At 39.6% G+C, this 20,281-nt stretch overlaps 1 protein-coding gene across 1 annotated transcript in view; it reads left to right on the top strand.

Annotated features, from left to right (window-relative positions):
• The first annotated feature begins 6,546 nt into the window (after positions 1–6,546).
• The window catches only part of RPRD1A (regulation of nuclear pre-mRNA domain containing 1A), a 43,611-nt gene continuing 29,876 nt past the window's right edge, over positions 6,547–20,281 (top strand). The window contains exons 1-6 of the mRNA XM_021528778.2: positions 6,547–6,850; positions 16,062–16,191; positions 16,856–16,962; positions 17,041–17,135; positions 18,077–18,203; positions 18,302–18,477. Of these exons, the coding sequence (XP_021384453.1) occupies positions 6,700–6,850; positions 16,062–16,191; positions 16,856–16,962; positions 17,041–17,135; positions 18,077–18,203; positions 18,302–18,477 (786 nt within the window). The 5' untranslated portion in view covers positions 6,547–6,699. The remainder of the gene's footprint in view (positions 6,851–16,061; positions 16,192–16,855; positions 16,963–17,040; positions 17,136–18,076; positions 18,204–18,301; positions 18,478–20,281) is intronic.

Genomic DNA, 20,281 nt, shown 5'->3' with positions numbered 1-20,281 from the left:
AAAAATAAGCACATAGGAATGAAGCTGAATCTGCTATTTCTAAACCACTAGTGACACCTAGTTTCCAAAAAAAATACCAGTAGCTACATTAACACTGCAACTTGGAAAAATGCATTTGATTGCACTGGCAACATTATAGGGCTTGGTAATTGCAAAGCTCTGGATAGCATAACCCCAGACAAATAGACTTTGACAATGTCTATTAAATCTGTGCTTCAATAAGGGACACAGAGCTTGCAGGTGTGGCCTCTTAGTGAAAGGCAGTGATGCAGTAATATATCAGACATTTTGCCATGTCTGTGTCTGTGCTGACTGGCTACATCATTGGCTTTTCATTGGGGACTGATGCCCTGATTGTCCACACACTGTAAATATTGATGTGTACTCAGAAAAGCTCTGGGGTGATACCTTGAACTTGTGGGAGCAGCTTACTCACATATAAGTCCTATGCTCACAATCAGTAGAAATGCAATTGAGTCAGGTCTGGTGAGACCTGCCATCCTTACAGTACTCTGAGGACACTGGAGTACTGGGAAGGTCATGAGCCTCTTTTCCCTCACACTGTGCCTAGTTCAAATTAAAGCAAAAGCAAAGCAAATGGGCACTGAGTACTGGAGGGCTGCACAGGAAAAGCTCAGATTCTCCTTTCTGGAACAACAGCAAACATCTCACAAACATGTTAATTTGAAAATTATGCTTTTTGGGGACATAAAGTTGTAGGTATGTGACAGCTGGAAGAAGGAAAACATCAGACAATAACTGTGGGCAGCCACATTTTCCCAGCATTGCTACAGTGCTCTCAGCTACAGGATCCTTATCCACCTTCCAAACTTTCCGGTCCCCTGCTCCCCATTTGCCAAGAGAAATAAGAATCTCATTTCCATAGAAATGAGGGGCTTTTACTCTAATTAGGCAGCAGTGCCAGATGTGACAGGTTAGGAGAGTAACTTAGCAAAAAAGCACACGGTGGCCTTGGACCATTACCAGATAGTGACAGCGTGTCTGGTCACCACTTTATAAACCACAGATGTCTGAAGAAACATGGATTTTCCATTGCATTTATAGCTGACTCCTGCACACAGCTGCTTATCCTTCACCAGTTCTGACTTGGTTTTGAGTCAGATATAGCAAGACAATGGCACAAAGTACCATGTCATTAACAATGACTGGAAAAATTACTGTGCCTGAGTCATGTTCCTGAAGGTGTTGCAAGAGCAAACTAAGAGCTCCTACTGTCTGCACAATCTTTCTTTCTTGATAAACTCACTTTATTTATTGTTCTTTCCTCAAAAACTGGGCTTAAAAATACAGTTTTAGGGTGAACAAATAACTTCCATTGGAAACAGCCACTAAAACTGGCAATGCTCAGGTGTTTTTTCAATTTAAGGAAGAGAAAGGAGCAAGTAAGCATGAGAAAATACATGGCTTTTATACATGGATCCCCATGCATTTGAGAAAGTTATATCTACTTAAGTAATTGATGTTTTGACAACATAACTGATGGCTAACATTCAGAAGATATGGCTGATGGCTGTGTAGTAACAATTTTAATGGCAGACCTTTCCATCCTACTCTGCCTGCTCACTGCGTAGTAGGAGTTTGAGGGTAAGCACATTCCAGAAGACTGTACTCTGTACTGAAGGGTGATGCTGACATTCAAGTTAACCTGTGGTTAGGCTCTGCATGATAGGACAGTAACATTGTGCAGCTGCACAGCCTATTGCACTGTGTGGATCTAACTGATGGAAGCCCATCAAGCTTGAACTTTAACTTGTACAAGTACAAACCAAGCTGTCACAAATGTCACAAGTATGTCACAAATGTGAATAGCGTAGTGTACAGACATAACCTGGGGCATTACTTCACCCTTCCTGCTCAAAGCAGGTACCACCATGTGATCAGACCACAGTGGTAAGAATTTTATCCAGTCTAGTCTTGAAGAAATACTCAAGGATGCAAAACCTTTCTAGGCAACATGTTCCATTGTCTGACTGTCCCTGTGGTGAAATAACTTTTTCCTTCTATCTAGCTGGAACTTCCAATTCAGTTTCTCACCATTGTTTGTCAGCCTCTCATCATGCATGTCCATGAATCATTCAATTTTCTGAGTTTACCTCCTTGTAGGTAAGCTGGAAATCTGCCATTAGGTTGCACCAAACCCTTTACTTTTCTAGGTTAAAACGAGCCCAGTTTCCACAGTTTCCTCATCTGGTTTCTGTGTTCCAACCATCTGACCATCTTGGTGGGCTTTGGCTGAACTTATTCAAGCTTATAAATATTTTTCCAATACTAGGGAAGGCCAAAACTGAATGCACCATTCCAGATGTGTTTGAATGAGTGTGGAGTAAAGGTGAATAAGTGCTTTCCTCAGCCCTCTGGCTGTGCTTGTAGTAGTAGAGCTCAGTATGCTGGTAGCAACCACCTCCACTACCATGAGCTGAGTACACAGCAAGAAAAACACAGTGTCTGCTTCCTACAGCTAAATGGCTTCTGGAACATTGGGTTCTCTACTGGATCACAAAGGTTAATCAGCCCACCTCCTATGATTTAAAGTAAAATTTAAATTTTCTTTTTTTGTTCTTCATACAGTATGTCAATATATTGCAGTGTTTGTCTTTTCCTTGAAAGATAACATTTATTGTCAATATTTTTATTTTTTTTTTTTACTTTTATGCTGTGACTAAGAGCTATATGCACTCTAGGGCACATATTAATGATCCACTAATATATTGTTCAGATGTTTAAAATTACTCAGTCTAATGTTTTGTGCCTTTCTGTACACCTGAGTTAATACATACCCTGGAGTGCTTTCCTGCTTGGTTACAGCACTCTCTACTACAAAAAACTGGGGCTTGATTGCATCCATATATTAATCACAGTGGATGTTTACATAGTATGACTTCACTTAATTGCATAATGATGAAGAAGCCGGATGTACATAACTGTCTGGCTGAATGCCTGACATAGGGAAAAAAGAAGGCTTTCCACAAACATTTTTACATTTCCACAGAGGCCTAAAGAAAGCACAGAAATGCTGGAGATATTTTTTCAGATTGTTCAATCTGTCTTTCCCCACAATATATGGGCATGCTTTGCTGGATCATATATACATGTCTCAGAGAGTGGTTTTTGCTAATCTCCTAAATAGCAAATAATTTCTGTCTTTAATGAATTACATTAAAAGGTGAAGTGCTTAGTGGCAGAAACTCATGTAAAAGCATGATTAATCACCCTGGGGTTTTTGACTCCAGTAGGCAGCTCCTTTAAGCTACTTCAGAAGGCTTCCTCCTTCCATTTAAGCTTTCTTTTGTTCTCCTCCTGCAGGACTTCTCAATGTTTGCTTTTGGGCGGTTCTGGTTTTGTTGTTTGTTTTGTTTTTGTTTTGTTTTGGTTTTTTTTATAAATGGATGTATTTATTTATCATTTCTGTCAGGGATATGTCCTCTTGTTACTCAGGTAAAAAAAATGGGGCTTAGTGCTTCTGAATAAATTACCCAGATGAATTACCATCACTCAGTCAAGAAACACTTTACCACTATACTTCAGAGTCTTGCTTCTGCATATCTCCATTTTCGATGTTCTTATCAGGGTAAGGAAGTATGAACATTTATGCATAACAGGGCTGTGAGATGCACAACATATTGTGAAAGGTGGAAAAATATTTTTAAGTACGAAACTTCAGAAATGGTTACATTTGGTGGACCAGACTCTTGGAAGATTAAAAAAGAACTGCTCTGCCAGTGTAGTATTTTTGAGATCCAGGTGGTGATTTCTGTGCTGACTAATACAAATTCTTGACAGGAAACACGACTAGAGAAATCTCATTTTTCCTTTAATATTATTGCATCTCCTGGGTGAGACTATTTGAGAAAGAGATAAAACAAAGTTTAAAATGAGAAAAGGCCAGACTCATGCAGAGAAAGATCTGACCAGTTCTGGTGCAAGAGCTGGTTTTAACTCAAATCCCACATAGCTGATGAGCAATGTTTAGGAAACCAGTATATACACAAATTGTTTTACTGCTCTATGTAGTACTGTAAAATAAGGGTTCCAAAAAAACTCCAGTGAAGCATAGAATAATACTAAGGATAAGAAAAACCTGCAACTTGTATATAAAGTAGGAGTGCTGTACAGCTGCTTGGTGACTGTACTTACATCTTTGAATTACCTAGAGCATCCCAGTACCATGTTCTACAAAAACATCAAATGAGTAATTTATTCATAGTTATTGTCCTACACTTGCATGTGGCTCCTTTCTCCTGGAGTGGGAGAACACAGCAGACTACCCAGACAGAAGGGAAGCAGTACAGAACTTTGTTCTTAGGAATTCAGGGGGAAGATGCTATTGGGGTCTGAACACAGGAATGGGCGGAAGAAAACTCGACATCTGCTGACAGCTCTGCCCCTGTGGGTGTGGGTGAAATTTTAAAGGCAGGTGAATAATGTATGACTTGTTTCTGAATGAAAGCTGAGGTTTTCCAAGCTCTGCAACAAATGAACCTTCCATTGTGCACGCTTCCTGTCCAAGATTCGCTTTGCTTTGAGGAAATCTTGTGGCAAATTTCTATTCACAGACTGGATAAAGCATAGCTTTTAAATTAGATTACTGATGTAAACACTTATTATTACAAATTTAAAATGTGTTACAAAAAATTATGGGAAAGGTGAAATTTCTATTTTGCAGTGTAGTTTATTATACAGTATATAACACAGAAGATAAATCTCTTGATATTCAAATATATTTATTTTAAAAAATACAAATCTCAGAGGATTTTTTTTTTTGTAAAATGTTCTGATAATCTGGGAAGATGCAGAGGAAGGAGTAATAAACATTTTTTTACAATCATTACTAAAATTCTCTACCAATTTCCTTCTTTTCTTCCTTTTTAAAAATTGGATTTACCATTGTTGCTGCATACTTTCTAGTTTTAGGTGTGAAAGAAATAGCTCTTTTTCCATAGTTGCTTAAAAGTTTCTCCTGTTAACGTCAGAATATATATGACTCCAAGAAATGCTCTTTGGGTGTTGGTTACTAGATTACTATTCATATTCCATTTTTTCTAATGGGTTTGCCAGCTCTGTCTTAATTTTACTGCACTGGTCAGTTCTATTTAATGCCAGAGTGTCCTCTGCTGTACATAGCAAAAATAGCAGTATGTTACAGATTCTTTCATCCATGGTGATCAAAAGGCAGTGAATAAGAAACTCTGTACAACTTATTTAATTTCTCTGTTAAAAGAATTTTTCAAAAACCTTTCTAGTTCCCCCCAGATCACTCATTATATGGATGATTTTGTAAATACAATTCACATTAAAACCTCCTAACACTCCCACCTCACCCTCACCAAAATTTTATGTTTAAAGGGAAGATTTCACTGGGAACAAATATTAGGAAAATTGCCCAAAAACAATCCACTGGGACACCTCTGAAAGTCAGATATGAAATAGGGATATACCTTTATGAAAATTTAAAAAATAAAAGCTGTAATGAGTGGCCAATACCCCAGAGGGCTGTGCAGCCCTTCAGAAGGACCTTGGCAGGAGAGATGGGCAGAGAGGAACTGCCTGAAATTCAACAACGGCAAATGCAGGATCCTGCACCTGGGGAGGAGTAACCCCCTGCACCAGGACAGGCTGGGGGCTGAGCTGCTGGACAGCAGCTCTGTGGAGAAGGACCTGGGGGGTCTGTCAGAAAACAAGCTGTCCATGATCCAGCAGTGCTCTTGTAGCCAAGAGGCCACTGGGATCTTGGGGTGCATTAGGAAGAGCATTGCAGCCAGTGGAGGGAGGTGATCCTGCTCCTCTACTCGGCCCTAGGGAGGCACATCTGGAGTGCCATCTCCAATTCTGGGCTCCTCAGCACAAGGAAGATGAGAAGCTGGAGAGGGACCAGTGGAAGCCACAAAGATGATTTTGGGTCTGGGGTGTCTCTCTAACGAGGTGAGACTGAGGGAGCTGGGGATGTTTAGTCTGGACAAGAGAAAACTGAGAGAGGACCTCATCAATACAATCAAGTATCTCAAAAGCAGGTACCAAGAGGATGGTCTCAGACTCTTTTCAGCAGCACCTATGACAGCACAAGGAGCAATGACCATAAACTAAAACACAAGAAGTTCCACCCCACATGAGGAAGAACTGCATTTTGGTGAGGGTGGCAGAGCACTGGAACAGGCCGCCCAGGGAGGTCATATAATGTCCCCTTCTGCAGCCATTCCAAACCCACCTGGACACATTTCTGTGTAACTTGCTCCAGGTGACCCTGCCTTGGCAGGGGGTTGGACTGGGTGGTCTCCAGAGGCGCTTTCCAACCATAATGATTCTGTTGTTCTTGACCTGCTGGGTGAAAGAAACCGTTAGGCTTGGGTTGCGCTCTGGGGGCAGATTTGCACGGCATTTTTAAGTTATTTCCCAGGGCAGGGCGGTGGCGGGCTGACCCCGCCCCTGGGGCACTCGGTCCCGCACAGACCGCGCCCCCGCGCGCGCCCGGCCGGAAGTGAGCGCAGCCGGAGGAGGGGGCGGGGCCGCGCGCCTCCCCGCGCGCCTCGGCCGCCGCCATTTTGTTGGCGCCGGGCGCTGCCGCCGCGGCGAGAAGGGCTGGGAGTCGCCGCTCGGCTCCGCCCTCGTCGGGGCCGAGAGGCGGGGACTGAGCGCGGCCCGGCCGGGACGGGACGGAGCGGCGGGGCCCAAGGCGGTGCGGCGATGTCGGCGTTCTCGGAGGCGGCGCTGGAGCGGAAGCTGTCGGAGCTGAGCAACTCGCAGCAGAGCGTGCAGACGCTGAGCCTGTGGCTCATCCACCACCGCAAGCACTCGGCGCTCATCGTCAGCGTGTGGGAGCGGGAGCTGCGCAAGGGTGAGCCCGGGGCCGGGCAGGGCCCGCGGGGCCGGGGCAGGAGGAGGCAGGAAAGGGGCGGCCTGGGCCGGGGAGACGGGAGAGGCCTGAGCGCCGGCGAGAGCCGGGCTGCTTGGCCAGCGTTAAACGCCGGGCCTCCGTTTCTCGATGGCCGTGGGCTGGCAGGTGCTTCTCCCTCGTTTTTTATTCTACTCGCTCCTCTCTTTTCCTTCGCGTTTTTCCTTCTCCCTATAATGAGATGTCTCTAAGGAGGCTGCCCCTTGTATTTTATCTCCCCATTTGAAGGAGAAAGGGAAGTGGGAAACCGGAAGGAATCCGGCGAGCCAGAGCTTTTTGTTGTTAGTATTACAGCTCTTTTAAGACAGAGCCTTTTTAGGTATTACTTTTCATCGTCTGTAGTGATGGTTAGCTGTAATACTATTTGAATTCCATGTCTGTTCAGGTTTTTTTTCCAGAAACTGTTCTTGAAGGGCAGATGAAGATGGGAATATACTGAGGGAAGAGCAGTGTAATGTGTCCGAAGTGATTTTTACTTCCTAGTTTTGCCAGATGGTTAATACCAATATTAATATAATAAAAACATGAGTTTCTTTAGCAATGATCAGCGTGCAGACTTAAATGCTAATGTGGTTTTCCCTTTAACAGGAAAGCACTTGCAGGTATAGGCAGTAGTTCAGGGAGTGAAAGGGAGAAATGGCATAGGATGCTTTATTTGACCTGACTGGATAATAACTTCTTGTTAAGTTGGTTCATTTAAGAAAAAGAAAACTCACTTGCTGCAACTCTGCTTCAAACTACGAAATGATGCTGTTTTCCAGTAGCTTCTTTTGGAGCTTCATTAATATGTAGATCTTTAATGGGAAAAATAGAAGTCACAGTCTTTCAGACTGAGCAGAAAAACAGCACTAAGCCACTACAGGACATAAGAGAGAAGAAGGAACCACTGAGTTTTGTGTAATATGGCTACTGCGGTATTGTTTAAAATTTTTTCCTGGGATTTGTTATTTTTATAACTTTGAGGCATGAGTTGAATTATTTTTTGTACTAACTGCAGAAAGACTGACTTGGTGGCAATATTCCATCTTAGGACACAAACACGTTTTCACTGTGTTAGTTGCAGGCTTTCTTTTTTTGTTCCAGGAGCAAATTAATGGATCTTCCACCTGTGTCTGAAACATTTCACATTTCTGGGCCTTCTAATCAAACAACACGAATGTTAGGGGTTTTGAATGATACCAGGAAGGTATCTTAAATGAATTGAAATAGACACAGAGTTTTGTTGCTTGTCTTAATAATCATGCACAGTAGTTCATAGTAATCTGTGATATTAATGGGCAGTCCTTAACTTTAATTTTCCTCTTTTGGTGGTTGACTAACTGGAGAAATGAAATCTTTGAAACCTGGGCTACATGTCTGAAAGTGGCATTAAGAGGCAAGATAACAACCTTCTTTTGAGCTTTTGGTGAGAATAGCTGCCATAATTTGGTTTGTTTTGTTTGTTGAAGTTTTTGTCCGGCTTTTACTGCTTCAAAGTAAGATTTTGCTGTGACCTCTCTTTGGATGCAAACCTTCAAATGTCTGTGGAAAGCACGTGAAACTCTACCTGTGCTAGGAATAGCTTAGTTGCTTTCAAGGTCCTGACCCTTTTGGTCTTTTAGGCCTATGTGAAGTGTTTCGTGTTAGAAAATAGGAAGCTTCATTTGAAGCTCCCATAGTTAATATACACTATATATATATATATATACAGTATTTATTTTGATTTTCTATCTCTTATAATATCCAAGCTTCATAAATGTTAGCTTGCCTTTACCTGATACTAACTTCTGGCTAATTGCTGCACAGGTTTGTAAGATGGTGCCTAATACCCAAAGGTGGAAGTAGTGATCTAAGCAGACAGCATGGGAAGCATGAGAGGAAAACTGTCCTGTGGTGAAGCAAGTGCATAAAACACCACAAAGTAGGATATTGGCAATGAGGCCATAACTAGAGTAAGTTTAAGGCTTCTGACTTGCCTGTCATTGAAGCTATAGAAACATGATTTCTCTCCTACCTGAGAAAAAAATTACTGCTATTTGGGGAACATGGATATCAAAATTATTGACATTGTTAGCTGCTATTTTTAGCCAGTAGTGTCCTGGAACTGAAAATTGAACCTTGCCTTTCTAGATTTTATTTCCTTTCATTGTATCCCCTTTTTTATTGTCAGCCCTGTCTCCAGACCTTCCTTCCTTCCAGCCTACTGCTTTTCAGGAACATTGTATAACTAGTTGGGTTGAACACAGTACAATGGTATTATGTTTTTTTCTGGATGCTTTCAGTTTTGGCAAAAGATTCGTGAAAGATGAGCTTGCATGAGCCTTTCTGAACATGTCTCTAGCTATTCATAAAGACCAGTCCTAATGTCAGAGCTCTTTCCTAAATGTTTGGTTCTGATTCTTTTATATATAAAATAATCTTTTTCTTTATGCCATGTTGGAGTAGAGGTGAAAAGATAGCTTTTCAAATCTGCATATAATTTAGACAGCATAAAATGTTAGTGCCTTTCTGTTTACTTGGATTAATTGGCAGTGGTTAGGTCCCATATTCTGGCATTCTTATGGATCATCAGTTCCGTACACCTTCATGTACAGGTTTTCTTGAAAAGTGTGTATCGAGGGAAATGATCGTGCTTCAGCTAAATTGCAGAGGTACGAAATGTAACTCTTAAAGTTAAATAGTTAATTACTCAGTAATCATAAGCTTATTCAGTATTTAAGTAGTTAAGTAATACTAATTAATTAACTGGTGAGTACCTCAGTCATTTTAAAGAGACAACTGGTGGGCCATTTAAACCTGTGGTTTTGTGTGTCCATAAAGAGAATTACTTATAGGGTTTCTTTTTAAATTGAGTAGTGGCATAACATACACATTTGTTGTGTAAGCCTGCAGTCATTGAATGGCTGCTGGGAAACTCCTTAGGGAGAAACGCCTTTAATAGGCTGTTCTGAGATGGAGTCTGTTGAGAATGTATTTTTTATTTGCAAGTCAGGTATGTTCTCTTGCATACATCTCTTGCTGCCTGGTTTCAGGACACTCTGCAACTGTACAGGTTTGCTATATGTTCATTTTTTGAAATGGAAAATTTCAGTTTCGCAATTCAAAGTGTCTGTCTTCAAGGGTGAACAGTAACTGCTTGTTCAGTAGGCTCAATGTACAATTTGCTGTACTTGGTTAAAATATGTTCTTTTTCAATGCAAAAAACCCAAAATTGCTAAAAGTTTGTAATATGGGACTTGTTATTTTGTTGTCCATAAGAATCTTTTCCTGTCATCTTATTTTGTGTTAGCTTTTCCAGGTTCAGCTGTGTCACTTAAGGATTTATTTCTTAGTGATATTTTAGTAAGCACAGGATACTCTGAGTTGGAAGGGACCCACGGCTATCGTCATGTTCAAGTCTTAGCCCTGCACAGGACACTATTGTGTTGTATCTTTAAACCTACTTCCCGATTCAGGTATCTATTTCTTCAGGGCCCAACGCAGCATCTCAATGATTAGTCAGTAACAGAAACTGATGGTGATCATCCCCCATCCTCCTTAATCACTTGACCTCTTGTTTAGGCTTTCATCTGTCACCCATGTCGCACTGATCACTGTCTTCCCTGCACAGTTTATCTAGGTCAGTAGAGCCATTGTGTATTGCCCTTAGGAGAGTCACAGTTGTGTAGGTACATCTGGGCTGTTACAGGGAGATGTATTTGTAGTGCTTGACTCTGCCGGTTCACCTGCTGTTCCAGTTTATTACTCTTTTTTGGTTTTGTTTTTTTCTGGGTGTTGAAGTCTTTCACGGTATAAGAAGCTACATGGGGTTTTTTTGATTATGGTTTGTCTACAGCTTCTGCCACTGGGACATAGGCTGATGCTTGGGTCCTCATCCAGTATAGCTGTTCGCATTGATGAAATACGTTTTTCTGAAGCTAGTGGCTGTTGTGGCAGCTGCTTAAATTTGGAAGATAGAGGATTTTAGTAAGTAAATTGAGAAGGCTTTGCAACACTTAAAGCAAATCTGAAAGTTGTACTACATCTGAGCTACTCTAATACTTAGCTGTTTTGGAGCACAACTATAGCCAAAAGTGGTTGCAATACATTGCCTTGCAGATGGGAAGTGGATCACAGGAAACAAGTTCCTGGTTTAAAGCAATTATTTTCTGTAGTTTTTTCTGCCAGGAGAAGGAATCTTTCTTTTCTGGTGATTGTAAGATTATTTTACTTAGTGGTGGTATAGTGTCATTGTCCCATGTGAGAGAATAAATAATTTTGGTTTCTTTTATTTAAGAGAAGAAAAACTGGCTTTTGGATTTCACTGGTTATTATGCCCACATCCTGGTTGAGACATCCATGCCAAAAGGTTTGGAGAGCAACAGACAAGCGAAACTTCAGATGAATGGGTGTTGTTGAGTCTAGTTAGGGAAACTTATTTGCTGCTTACAATGATTTACAAAATAATCTGCAGTTAGGAGCAGCAGAGTAGCAATATGAGAGCCTTCCATTTATAGCAATTATATTTGGGTTGTGTAGTCCAAACATGCATGTCACCTGTACCTGTGTGTCCTTCACCATTCTGGTACTGAAGTGTAGGGTCTTTTTACTGTCCTGAAGGTGTTGTTGCAGTTGATTCATATCCATCTTGTCATTTTACCAACTAGGTGAGGCAGTGAAAGGAATTGGTTTGTTTCATATGTTCAGGTAATTCAGGATGCACTAAGTGCAGTGGAAAGCTTCTGCAGAGTAATTATGTTGGAATGGTTTCCTTGGTCTGTGACCAGCTTTCTGGCATCCCTGCAGTAATTTGATGCTAAGGGCCTTATTCCCAGCAGTGGCTGTGTGTTGTGTTCCCAAAACCAGTCAAAATACTTGGACCCTCAAATCTTGAACACATTCAATGGGCAATCCCATTTCCTTCTTTCAAAAAAAACCCCACTGCAATTATCAAACCTTGGTAATTGCACAAGGTGGAGTGCTTAGTTTAACCTTTTCTTAGTAGAAGGTTAATGAATTTTAAGGTTAAGTGCTTGTTGTTGCAGCATGTTGCAGCATGCCTTTTATGGATTATGTTATCTTTGAATTGTCTTTTCTGATGGCAGTGGCTTTTTAGAGTCATATTACCAAAGATCCTCTGCTTAATCAGCTTGCATAAAAATCCATGTTAGCTCTCTGCAGTGTGAAGTATCAGTGATATTCCACTCAAGTTTCAGTGCTGCTTGACTTAACAATGTTTGGTCTTGTTAGAAAAAGCTTGAAAGATTGTCAGGTATTTACAGAGAAGTCATGAGCTCCTCTTGCAAAGGTGTGAAGTGTGCTGTAAGAAACTGTCCCAGGGATTTTGGGAGAAGTGGTGTCACTCATAAATTCTCCTGCATGTGTATTGACTAAAGTAATTCAAAAGCAATTTAGCAAAGTCTTTATTTGAATCCATATTAGAGAACATATTGATGCTTATTGTCTCAAATCCTTTGTTCAGTGGTATTTTCTTTCAAGGCCAGTTGACACAGCAGAGCTGGCCTGTAGAAAGCCATGTCCTAATGTAACATTTTCAGATGGCTCAGTCAGTCTATACACTTGTACTGGGAAGTGGGATGCAAGTGAAATCTCTTATGCTTGTGTGTTTTTCTGTAGTTTCTTCTAGTATAGTATATGTCATAGTATGACATATGTCATATCTGTGACAGCAAATATCTCTTGGCTCTAGGTGTAAAACAGCATGAAACTAATGGGCATGTTTCTAGCAATCTTCATGGGAGCTCAATTTGGAATGCAGGAGGTAAACCTGGAGAAGACAAATACAGGTGATTTTGCTGACTTTGATTGCCAAGGCTAACCTCGGTGAAAGTGACTGATTTATTGTATTTCAGGGTAAAATACTGGTTACTTGCACTAAAGTGGTGGCTTGTCAGTGTTAAGAGTTCTCCAAGTCTTATGGATTAAAGCAAATAATGTCAGGCATTGGTACTGAACTATTAGAGAACCGGGCATCCCTGACAGGGCTAACAGGAATACATTCCTGAGAAGAATGGATTGCCAAAAACTAAGACTTGATAATGTTGTCTCCACTGCAGATATCTCAGTATGCTCATTGTTGGTGAAATATCATTATTATCTGAAGAATATTCATTGGCATTTAAGCATGTCAGAAACATTTTTGGTACAGACATAGTTTCATTTGCAAGGTGCCAATTCCATGTAGTCTCATCAAAGATGCTTTAAGAGTAATATGCACAGTATGGCTCTTATACCAGCCAGCACTGTTGACATATTGAAGTATTTCAGAATCCAGTGCTTCAGGAAGCTACTTTGGTGGCTAAATGGTGAATCTAGCCACAACAAGCAGAGGAGTTACATGAACACTGCACAGCTTCTGAAAAGATGACTCAATCCAACACAGGTGATTTCTTGGCAGTCTTGTGTTTGCAGAGGGTACTGTTGGTACAGAGATGGCTACTTCTAACACTGTACATTCTGGCAGTGTGTGCCTTTCAGATCCTTCTTCAACCTAGGTTCTTACAGGTCTTCTCCCTTCATTTACTTCTAACAGTAAGAAGGCTTTTTCTATTAGCCTTGCCATTTGTTGAGGACCTTCAAAAATTGTCTGTTCCATTTTGATGTTCCGAGGTTTATCAGTGCCCCAGGCTGGAGAATTGGTGTCACTGCTACTGAAGATGCGACTGAAGAGAGATGCTTTAAACATAGTTCTTTCTCAAGAACAGATCTGTTTGATCCTGAATTTAATTTGTGTTTCAGACATCACTAGTTGATATAGTTATACTAGCAGTAGAATGTTTTCAGCTCAGGTGTCGGCCTCAGTTGCCAGAGGTTACATTGCACTTCAGTCTCATGTGTAAGGCAGAGTGCCAGTAGACCAGTATGTAAATCCTGAAGATTTGTGAAGGGAGAGGGAGCACTTCTCATAATTTTTACCCTTGGAATTTTGTGCAGCACATTGTTACAGCAAGAGGAATTAAATTTTACTTCACAATTTTCTTTGTAAATAATAAGGGTAGAACATTAGTTGAGTTTTCAACCAAAGGCAGAGATAGCTTAATGGTGGGTCTAGGATTTTTGTTCATTCTGCACAGCTTTGTTTGTGTTGAATTGTAGCAGGAGCTGAAAATGTAATACTTGGAGAAAGAAGCCTGAAAGGATGCTTTTACCAAATATGATACATCAATATTTTACTGTATTTAATAGATAAACTCAAGGCTTTGTGAGAGTCAGCATTACCTGACTTCATGTCACTGCATATCCATCTCATGTCTTTGCCAGCCCAATTGATTTGGCTGTTTATTGGAAAGAAGGAAATTATGGTCTCTCACAAATGGGTTTCATGACTGAGGATTAAAAAATGAGATTTTTTTTCCTGGTGAAATGGACAGGCAAAGGCCTGTCCTGCATGCAGTTCCAGAGGATATAGGATGTGGGGGGGGAGGGGGGGAACAGCTTGCTTCATTAGATTTTGAGTCCTAATTCTGGGCTTATTTAAGGACTTAGAGAGGGGGCAGGGCCATTATTGGTAAACACTAGTTACTTTTTGATTATGCCTGTGAAACAATGTGTTTTCTGACCTTCTCACTTTGAATAATTCAAAACTTGCTAGGTGTCAGAACTCTGATTTACATAAAACATAAGAGATATGTTGTTTTCTTATCAGTCAGATTTTAATACAGAAATTGAGCAGCACAAATTTATAAAACCTACATTATAGATTAGCCAGATTTTGACCAAAATAGATTAATTTCCTGGCTGCTTGCATGTAGTGACTTCACTGTCTGGAGCAGACTCTTAATAGAGTACACCTTGTGTCCAGCGCTTCCTGGCTAATTTGTTTTTGTTTCCTACTCTTTAGTTTATCTTGACTGTAAGCAAAGTGCATTTTTACATTTAAGAGAGTGTTTTTTCCGCAGTCAATCCAGAACTCACAACTTGTTAGATATGTTTGTTCAAGAGACTGGAAAGAATTCAGTATTTCAAGGAGAAATCCTTCAGAGAAGTCTTTCATTTCTGTAGTGCAAAATTTATTCTCAAAAACATTTCCCTAGAGTGAAAGCATATTAACATTGACTTTTCTCTTTATATGTGAGGGTGGTAGTTATGCATTTTTGAGAGGATGGAGTAGAAAGCAACAAAATCAAATCATATTTGCTTGCGCAAATCATAAGAAATCCTGGATTGTTGTTACCACAGTGCTGCTTTCCTTGAAAGAGCAGAAAAAACTTGTCTTTCAGGAGAAACCTCTTTTTAAAATCAGAGTGTACATATTGAGATTATGTGGTGGTAATGGTATTCTGGTGTTAACCAAGGATAGATACGTTACAATAAGAGTTTCAGCTCCAAGAAACTTACAGACTAATGAAGGTTAAATGAAGTGTAAGTGAAAATACCCAGGTAGGAGCATGTAGAAAACATGGAACAGATTTTGGGAAGTGATTTGTAAATTGGGAACGTGTAGTCTTTTGCACATTAAGAGAGGTGGTACAAGACGTTTAAGGTGCTTGGAGAAGAGATACACCACGTGAGCTTGAAAGTGGTTTTTGAAAACATTTTTGTGCTATTACAGCTGCTGACATGAGTGTTTTAACAATTTGGAGGTGAGGGAGTGTCACAGTGATACAAAGACACTGACTAGGGATTGACTGTTCAGTTTACTTAAATGTGATAATGAGGAGTGGTTATGTAAGACTGAATGAAATTCAGACTGAAAAGGGGGAGGTTGTTCACATGAATGATTGTGGATCTGTGAAGTGCCTCAGCAGAAGACTTCATGAGTGTAAGAAATTTGAGCAGGCTTGGAAGTACTTGGAAGAAATCCATGAAGGCCGCCAAACAGGAATCATAAAAGGCTCAGGAAAATGCCTGAAAATAGTTTGGGGATGAAGAGCACTTCGGAATATCTGGGGATTTTTTCTGTTGGTTTTTTGAGATAGCATTAATGAAAGCTGTGTCATACTGTGAAGGAAGAAGAACTTGAACAAAGAGCAGAAGGGAGAGAAAACCCAATGAGTAAATAAAGTCTTTCACATGAAAATACTTGAAATGTGAAATGGTGTAAGCAGTAATGAAAATGGGAAAACCACACTTTATTTCAGGGTGTGGGTGTTTGTATTCAGTATGAACCTAGATATATAGGTATTAGTTGAAGGAAATAGAATTTCTAATTATTTATTGTTCTTCTTTTTATTAGCAAAACCAAATAGGAAGCTGACATTCCTGTACTTGGCCAATGATGTCATACAGAACAGCAAAAGGAAAGGACCAGAATTTACAAAAGACTTTGCTCCAGTAATAGTGGAGGCTTTTAAGCATGTTTCAAGGTACAGTAAACTTGTATGTGCAGTGTCCTTCACACTGCATTTGAGGGGCATTTCAGTTGATGTCTTTTGGCCCAACTAGTCTTCATGTGCTATTTCTGTACTTGAAATCTTGTTTCATTTATTCATTGTTCTTGTGATCTTTAATAGTCTTACTGCTGTTGTAGTAAATTCATCAGCATTCATTCCCTTTTTGCCTTGGAAGGCTGTTAGCTCTTCCTGAATGTAAAACTTGCTTACTGTCTGTGTTTATGTGGTACAACAGTTTAACATTTTTCATTACTAGGTGTTGCATGATTTGTTTTTCCCCAGCAGCCTCTAATACCATTGCATGAGGAAACTAGAGTCTTGATACAGGATTATTTTCACAACGATACACAGCTGTTGAAGCAGCATAAAACTATTTTTAGTGTTTGCAGATTTATGGGTTGAAAAAAAAAAAACAAGAGTTGGGTGTTGCCCCTTTTTTTTTTGTCATCTGCTTGCTAGAGCACATTGAGCTGGTTTTTGCTTTCTTTAAAATGTGAATTAGTTATTTTCTGAGATTATTTCACTTCTGATGCTTGGATATTGCTAAAATCGGTGAAGCTCCTTTTGTGAAAAATAATTATGAAGCAGTGCTATACTTTTACCTAGTGCTGATATTTGCTTTTTTCCCTTGTAACAGTGAGTCTGATGAGAGTTGTAAGAAACACCTTGGCCGAGTGCTGTCTATCTGGGAAGAAAGGTCTGTTTATGAAAACGATGTATTAGAACAACTTAGGCAAGCTTTGTGTGAGTATTCTGTGAGTGTATGATGGTTCAGTCTCCTGTTTGAAATAGCACTTCCCTGACTGCTGTGTTTGTTTTTAGATGGAGACAGAAAGGTGAGGAAGCGCACCTATGAACAGATCAAAGTTGATGAAAATAACTGTTCACCTCGAAGTTCTCCCACTGATCCTCCTCAGGTAAAAGCATGTTTATAAAATTATCTATTTACATATGGTTTAATATAGAATTTTTCTGTTACTCTTTTTTTTTTGAATAGTTTCTGTTTTTCAGTAAAGTACTGTTTCTGGGGAAGGGTGGCTACACATAAAACTTTTTATAATTAGTTTTTATAAAGTTTTTATAAATAACTTTCTTATAATATTTTTTCAGTGGGGTATGCTGTAACTATGTATTTTATACTAAACCCAAATGTTTGAACTGTATGTCCAGCTTTATTCATATCAGGATTTCAGCAGTACTTTCTACAATGTATTTAGTTCTTATTCAGTTTTCAGGGTAGTAGGAACACTACTAGAGTGTAAGATTGTTATGAATTTATCGATAAAATATTTCCCAAAGTTTCACTCACAATGGTTGTGAAAAATTCTTGTCTACCTTTCACTGTTACAGCTCTTTCTTGTGGGGTTTTGTTGCGGTATTGCCCTGTCTCAAAAGGATTTTTGTTATAGCAAAGAACTACTGTCCTCAAGTCATCACAATTGAGTATGTTTCTCTGTAGCAGCTATTTGGGCTTCTGTGAATATCAGCCCTACTTCCAGAAGTGCAGTCTTTTGCAATAGTGAAGCAAAACAGCAAGAAAAGTAATTTTAAAAAATGTATAAAAAAATGAAACGTACTGTAAAATAATCACTACTGTCAAGAAGAAAAGGTTTATAAGTATTCCTATACCACGAATTTAAATGAAAAAGCTCTTGTAGAAAGGTGACCTTAAAACTAGAAACACTGCAATGTTGTGCTGAGATTAAAGATTCGGTTTTGTTTTGACTCTAGAGGTGATACTGTAAATGCTGCTAAAATTACCATCAAATCAATACTGTAAATTTGTTGTAAAATACTTTTGTTTTGTTCTAGGATCTATTTATTTAAACTAGTTCTCAATCTTGCATGCTTTTTTCAGACCACAGATCTCATTAGAGCATTACAAGAACTAGAAAATGCTGCCTCTGGGGATGCAGCAGTTCACCAGAGAATAGCTTCCTTGCCTCTAGAGGTCCAGGATGTGTCCCTGTTAGACAGAATAACAGGTGAGGGTTGGGAGCTTGGTAACCGAAATGCTCTTCTAAGAACATAATGGTACGTAATGGAATCACGCTTTCTCTGTTTTTCTCTGCTTGCTTTTTAGATAAAGAATCTGGAGAGCAACTTTCCAAAATGGTAGATGATGCATGTATGTTGCTGGCGGATTACAATGGCAGGTTGGCAGCTGAAATAGATGATAGAAAACAGCTAACTCGAATGTTATCAGACTTTCTCCGATGTCAAAAAGAGTTCCTTGCAGAGAAAGAACATAAGCTGGAAGTGCGTAATGTTTTGTTTTAGTCTCTTCTTCACTAAAGCTTGTTCTTGCAAATGTTTTTAGTTAGCCTGAACAACTTTTCTCTCCAAAGAGAAATATTTTTTTGCCACTGTTATGTCTTTACTTCCAGCACATTAGTAACACATTATTTGATTCTAGCGTTCGAAACCTACTAAACCAGCTCTTTCTGCTTTTTTTAGCTATTCTATCTTGATTATACCTACAGACTTAGTTTTAGTAGTGCAGATAGAAAGTCTTATCCCTGGTGTTACAAGCTTAATTATCCAGTGTCATTTTCTTTCCATGCTCTTTTCATTCATTGTTGTCTTAGTTACGTATTTGCTAAAGGATAGTAATTTAATTCCAGGTTTCAGCACCAATTTTTAACCTGACTCAAGCATCCATTGAACCTAGGGAAATGTACTTATAGCTTCTACAGCCTCTAACACAGCTGGTTATCAGTACAAACACCAGCACGACCAGAGAGATTGTAATAAAAGAAGGATACAGGTTGAACAGCTCATTATTGGCAAATGATCCCTTAAGTTATTCTGTTCCTTGCTGTTAGCAGTCATCTGGTTTTCTTTCCTATCATATACTACTGTAAAGTCTCCTGTTGACCATTCCACATACATGGAATATGTACATAATTACACGTCAATTGCTTCCCACTCCTAACTTGAGTATTACAATAATGGAATTGAAGCTGCATCGTTTTGCAAGGGGAGATGTCTGAACAATCACGATACCCTGTAACTGCAGCATATGCACATATGGTCCCAAAATCAATTATTCTCCAGGTTTTGTCATATATGCCTGTCAAGAACACTTTCTTTCCCTAGTGGTTTCTTTACCTTTAGCTTCATAACTTGGATTCAGATTTTGTTGTGCTTTGTTTCTGGAAAATGCTGTTCTTAATGTATTTGAAGTCATCACTCAGATCAGTTGTGTCATTCCTAGCTACTTTTATTTCCTGACTTACTTTCCTCTATGCCTCACAGAAAAGCAGTTGATGAAGGTTCTTCCTATCAACCTTACTGTGTTTGTCCTGTGGGAGGAATATCAACCAGCTTCATGTAAGATAGATGGCATGCATGGTAGTGCTGATTTCAGTTGCAGCTGATCCAACTGCGTAATGGAACCTGGAAGATTAAAGAACAGGAAGCCTTAAGCTTTTCATCACATGCCCTACCTGCCTGCTGCCTGTGTAATGGGTTTGAAGGACAAGTTTGCACAGTTTCATTGAAAGGCTGGTTGTCTAGAGGCACTGACTTATTTATGTAGCTCAATACCAGCAGGTATATCCTGTGTAGTTATGGTAGACTGCCAGGATAGTGAGTTACTCAAAAGGCAGTGACTTAGTCCTTCAGACAGATTTACCGTTCTGTAAAATAAGAGAGCTCAGTTTAAAAGAAATTAAAAATAGTAGCACAGGTGTGAACAGATTCCATCCTTGTTGGTTGTTTTCAATAAATACAAACCAGTGTAATTTCCCAATATTACTAGATCAGATAATTCCTAATTCTGAGAGAAGGCAATTACATATTATTGGGCTGTTATGGTCCTTCACATGTTTTCTTGGCTGAATTATTTAAACTGATAAAGAATTTAATTCTAATATAGCATAGTTTCATTTTCAGACTAGTTTGAGGTCTTTCTTTAAAAAGTAGGAGACAGTCTCAGTGTTAGCAGCCTGTTTTAAACAGGTGAAGTCCTAGGATGTTGAAGTACACTGTTCAACTAAGAATGTTTTTAGGCTGATTAGTGTGACATAAATATGATTTCCTAATACAGAACTATGAGCCA

This window comes from Lonchura striata, chromosome 1 (genome assembly GCF_046129695.1).
Source record: "Lonchura striata isolate bLonStr1 chromosome 1, bLonStr1.mat, whole genome shotgun sequence".
Classification (NCBI taxonomy): Eukaryota; Metazoa; Chordata; class Aves; order Passeriformes; family Estrildidae; genus Lonchura; species Lonchura striata.
The sequence above is the reverse complement of the archived record's forward strand: the minus strand, read 5'-3'. Positions and strand labels throughout refer to the sequence as shown.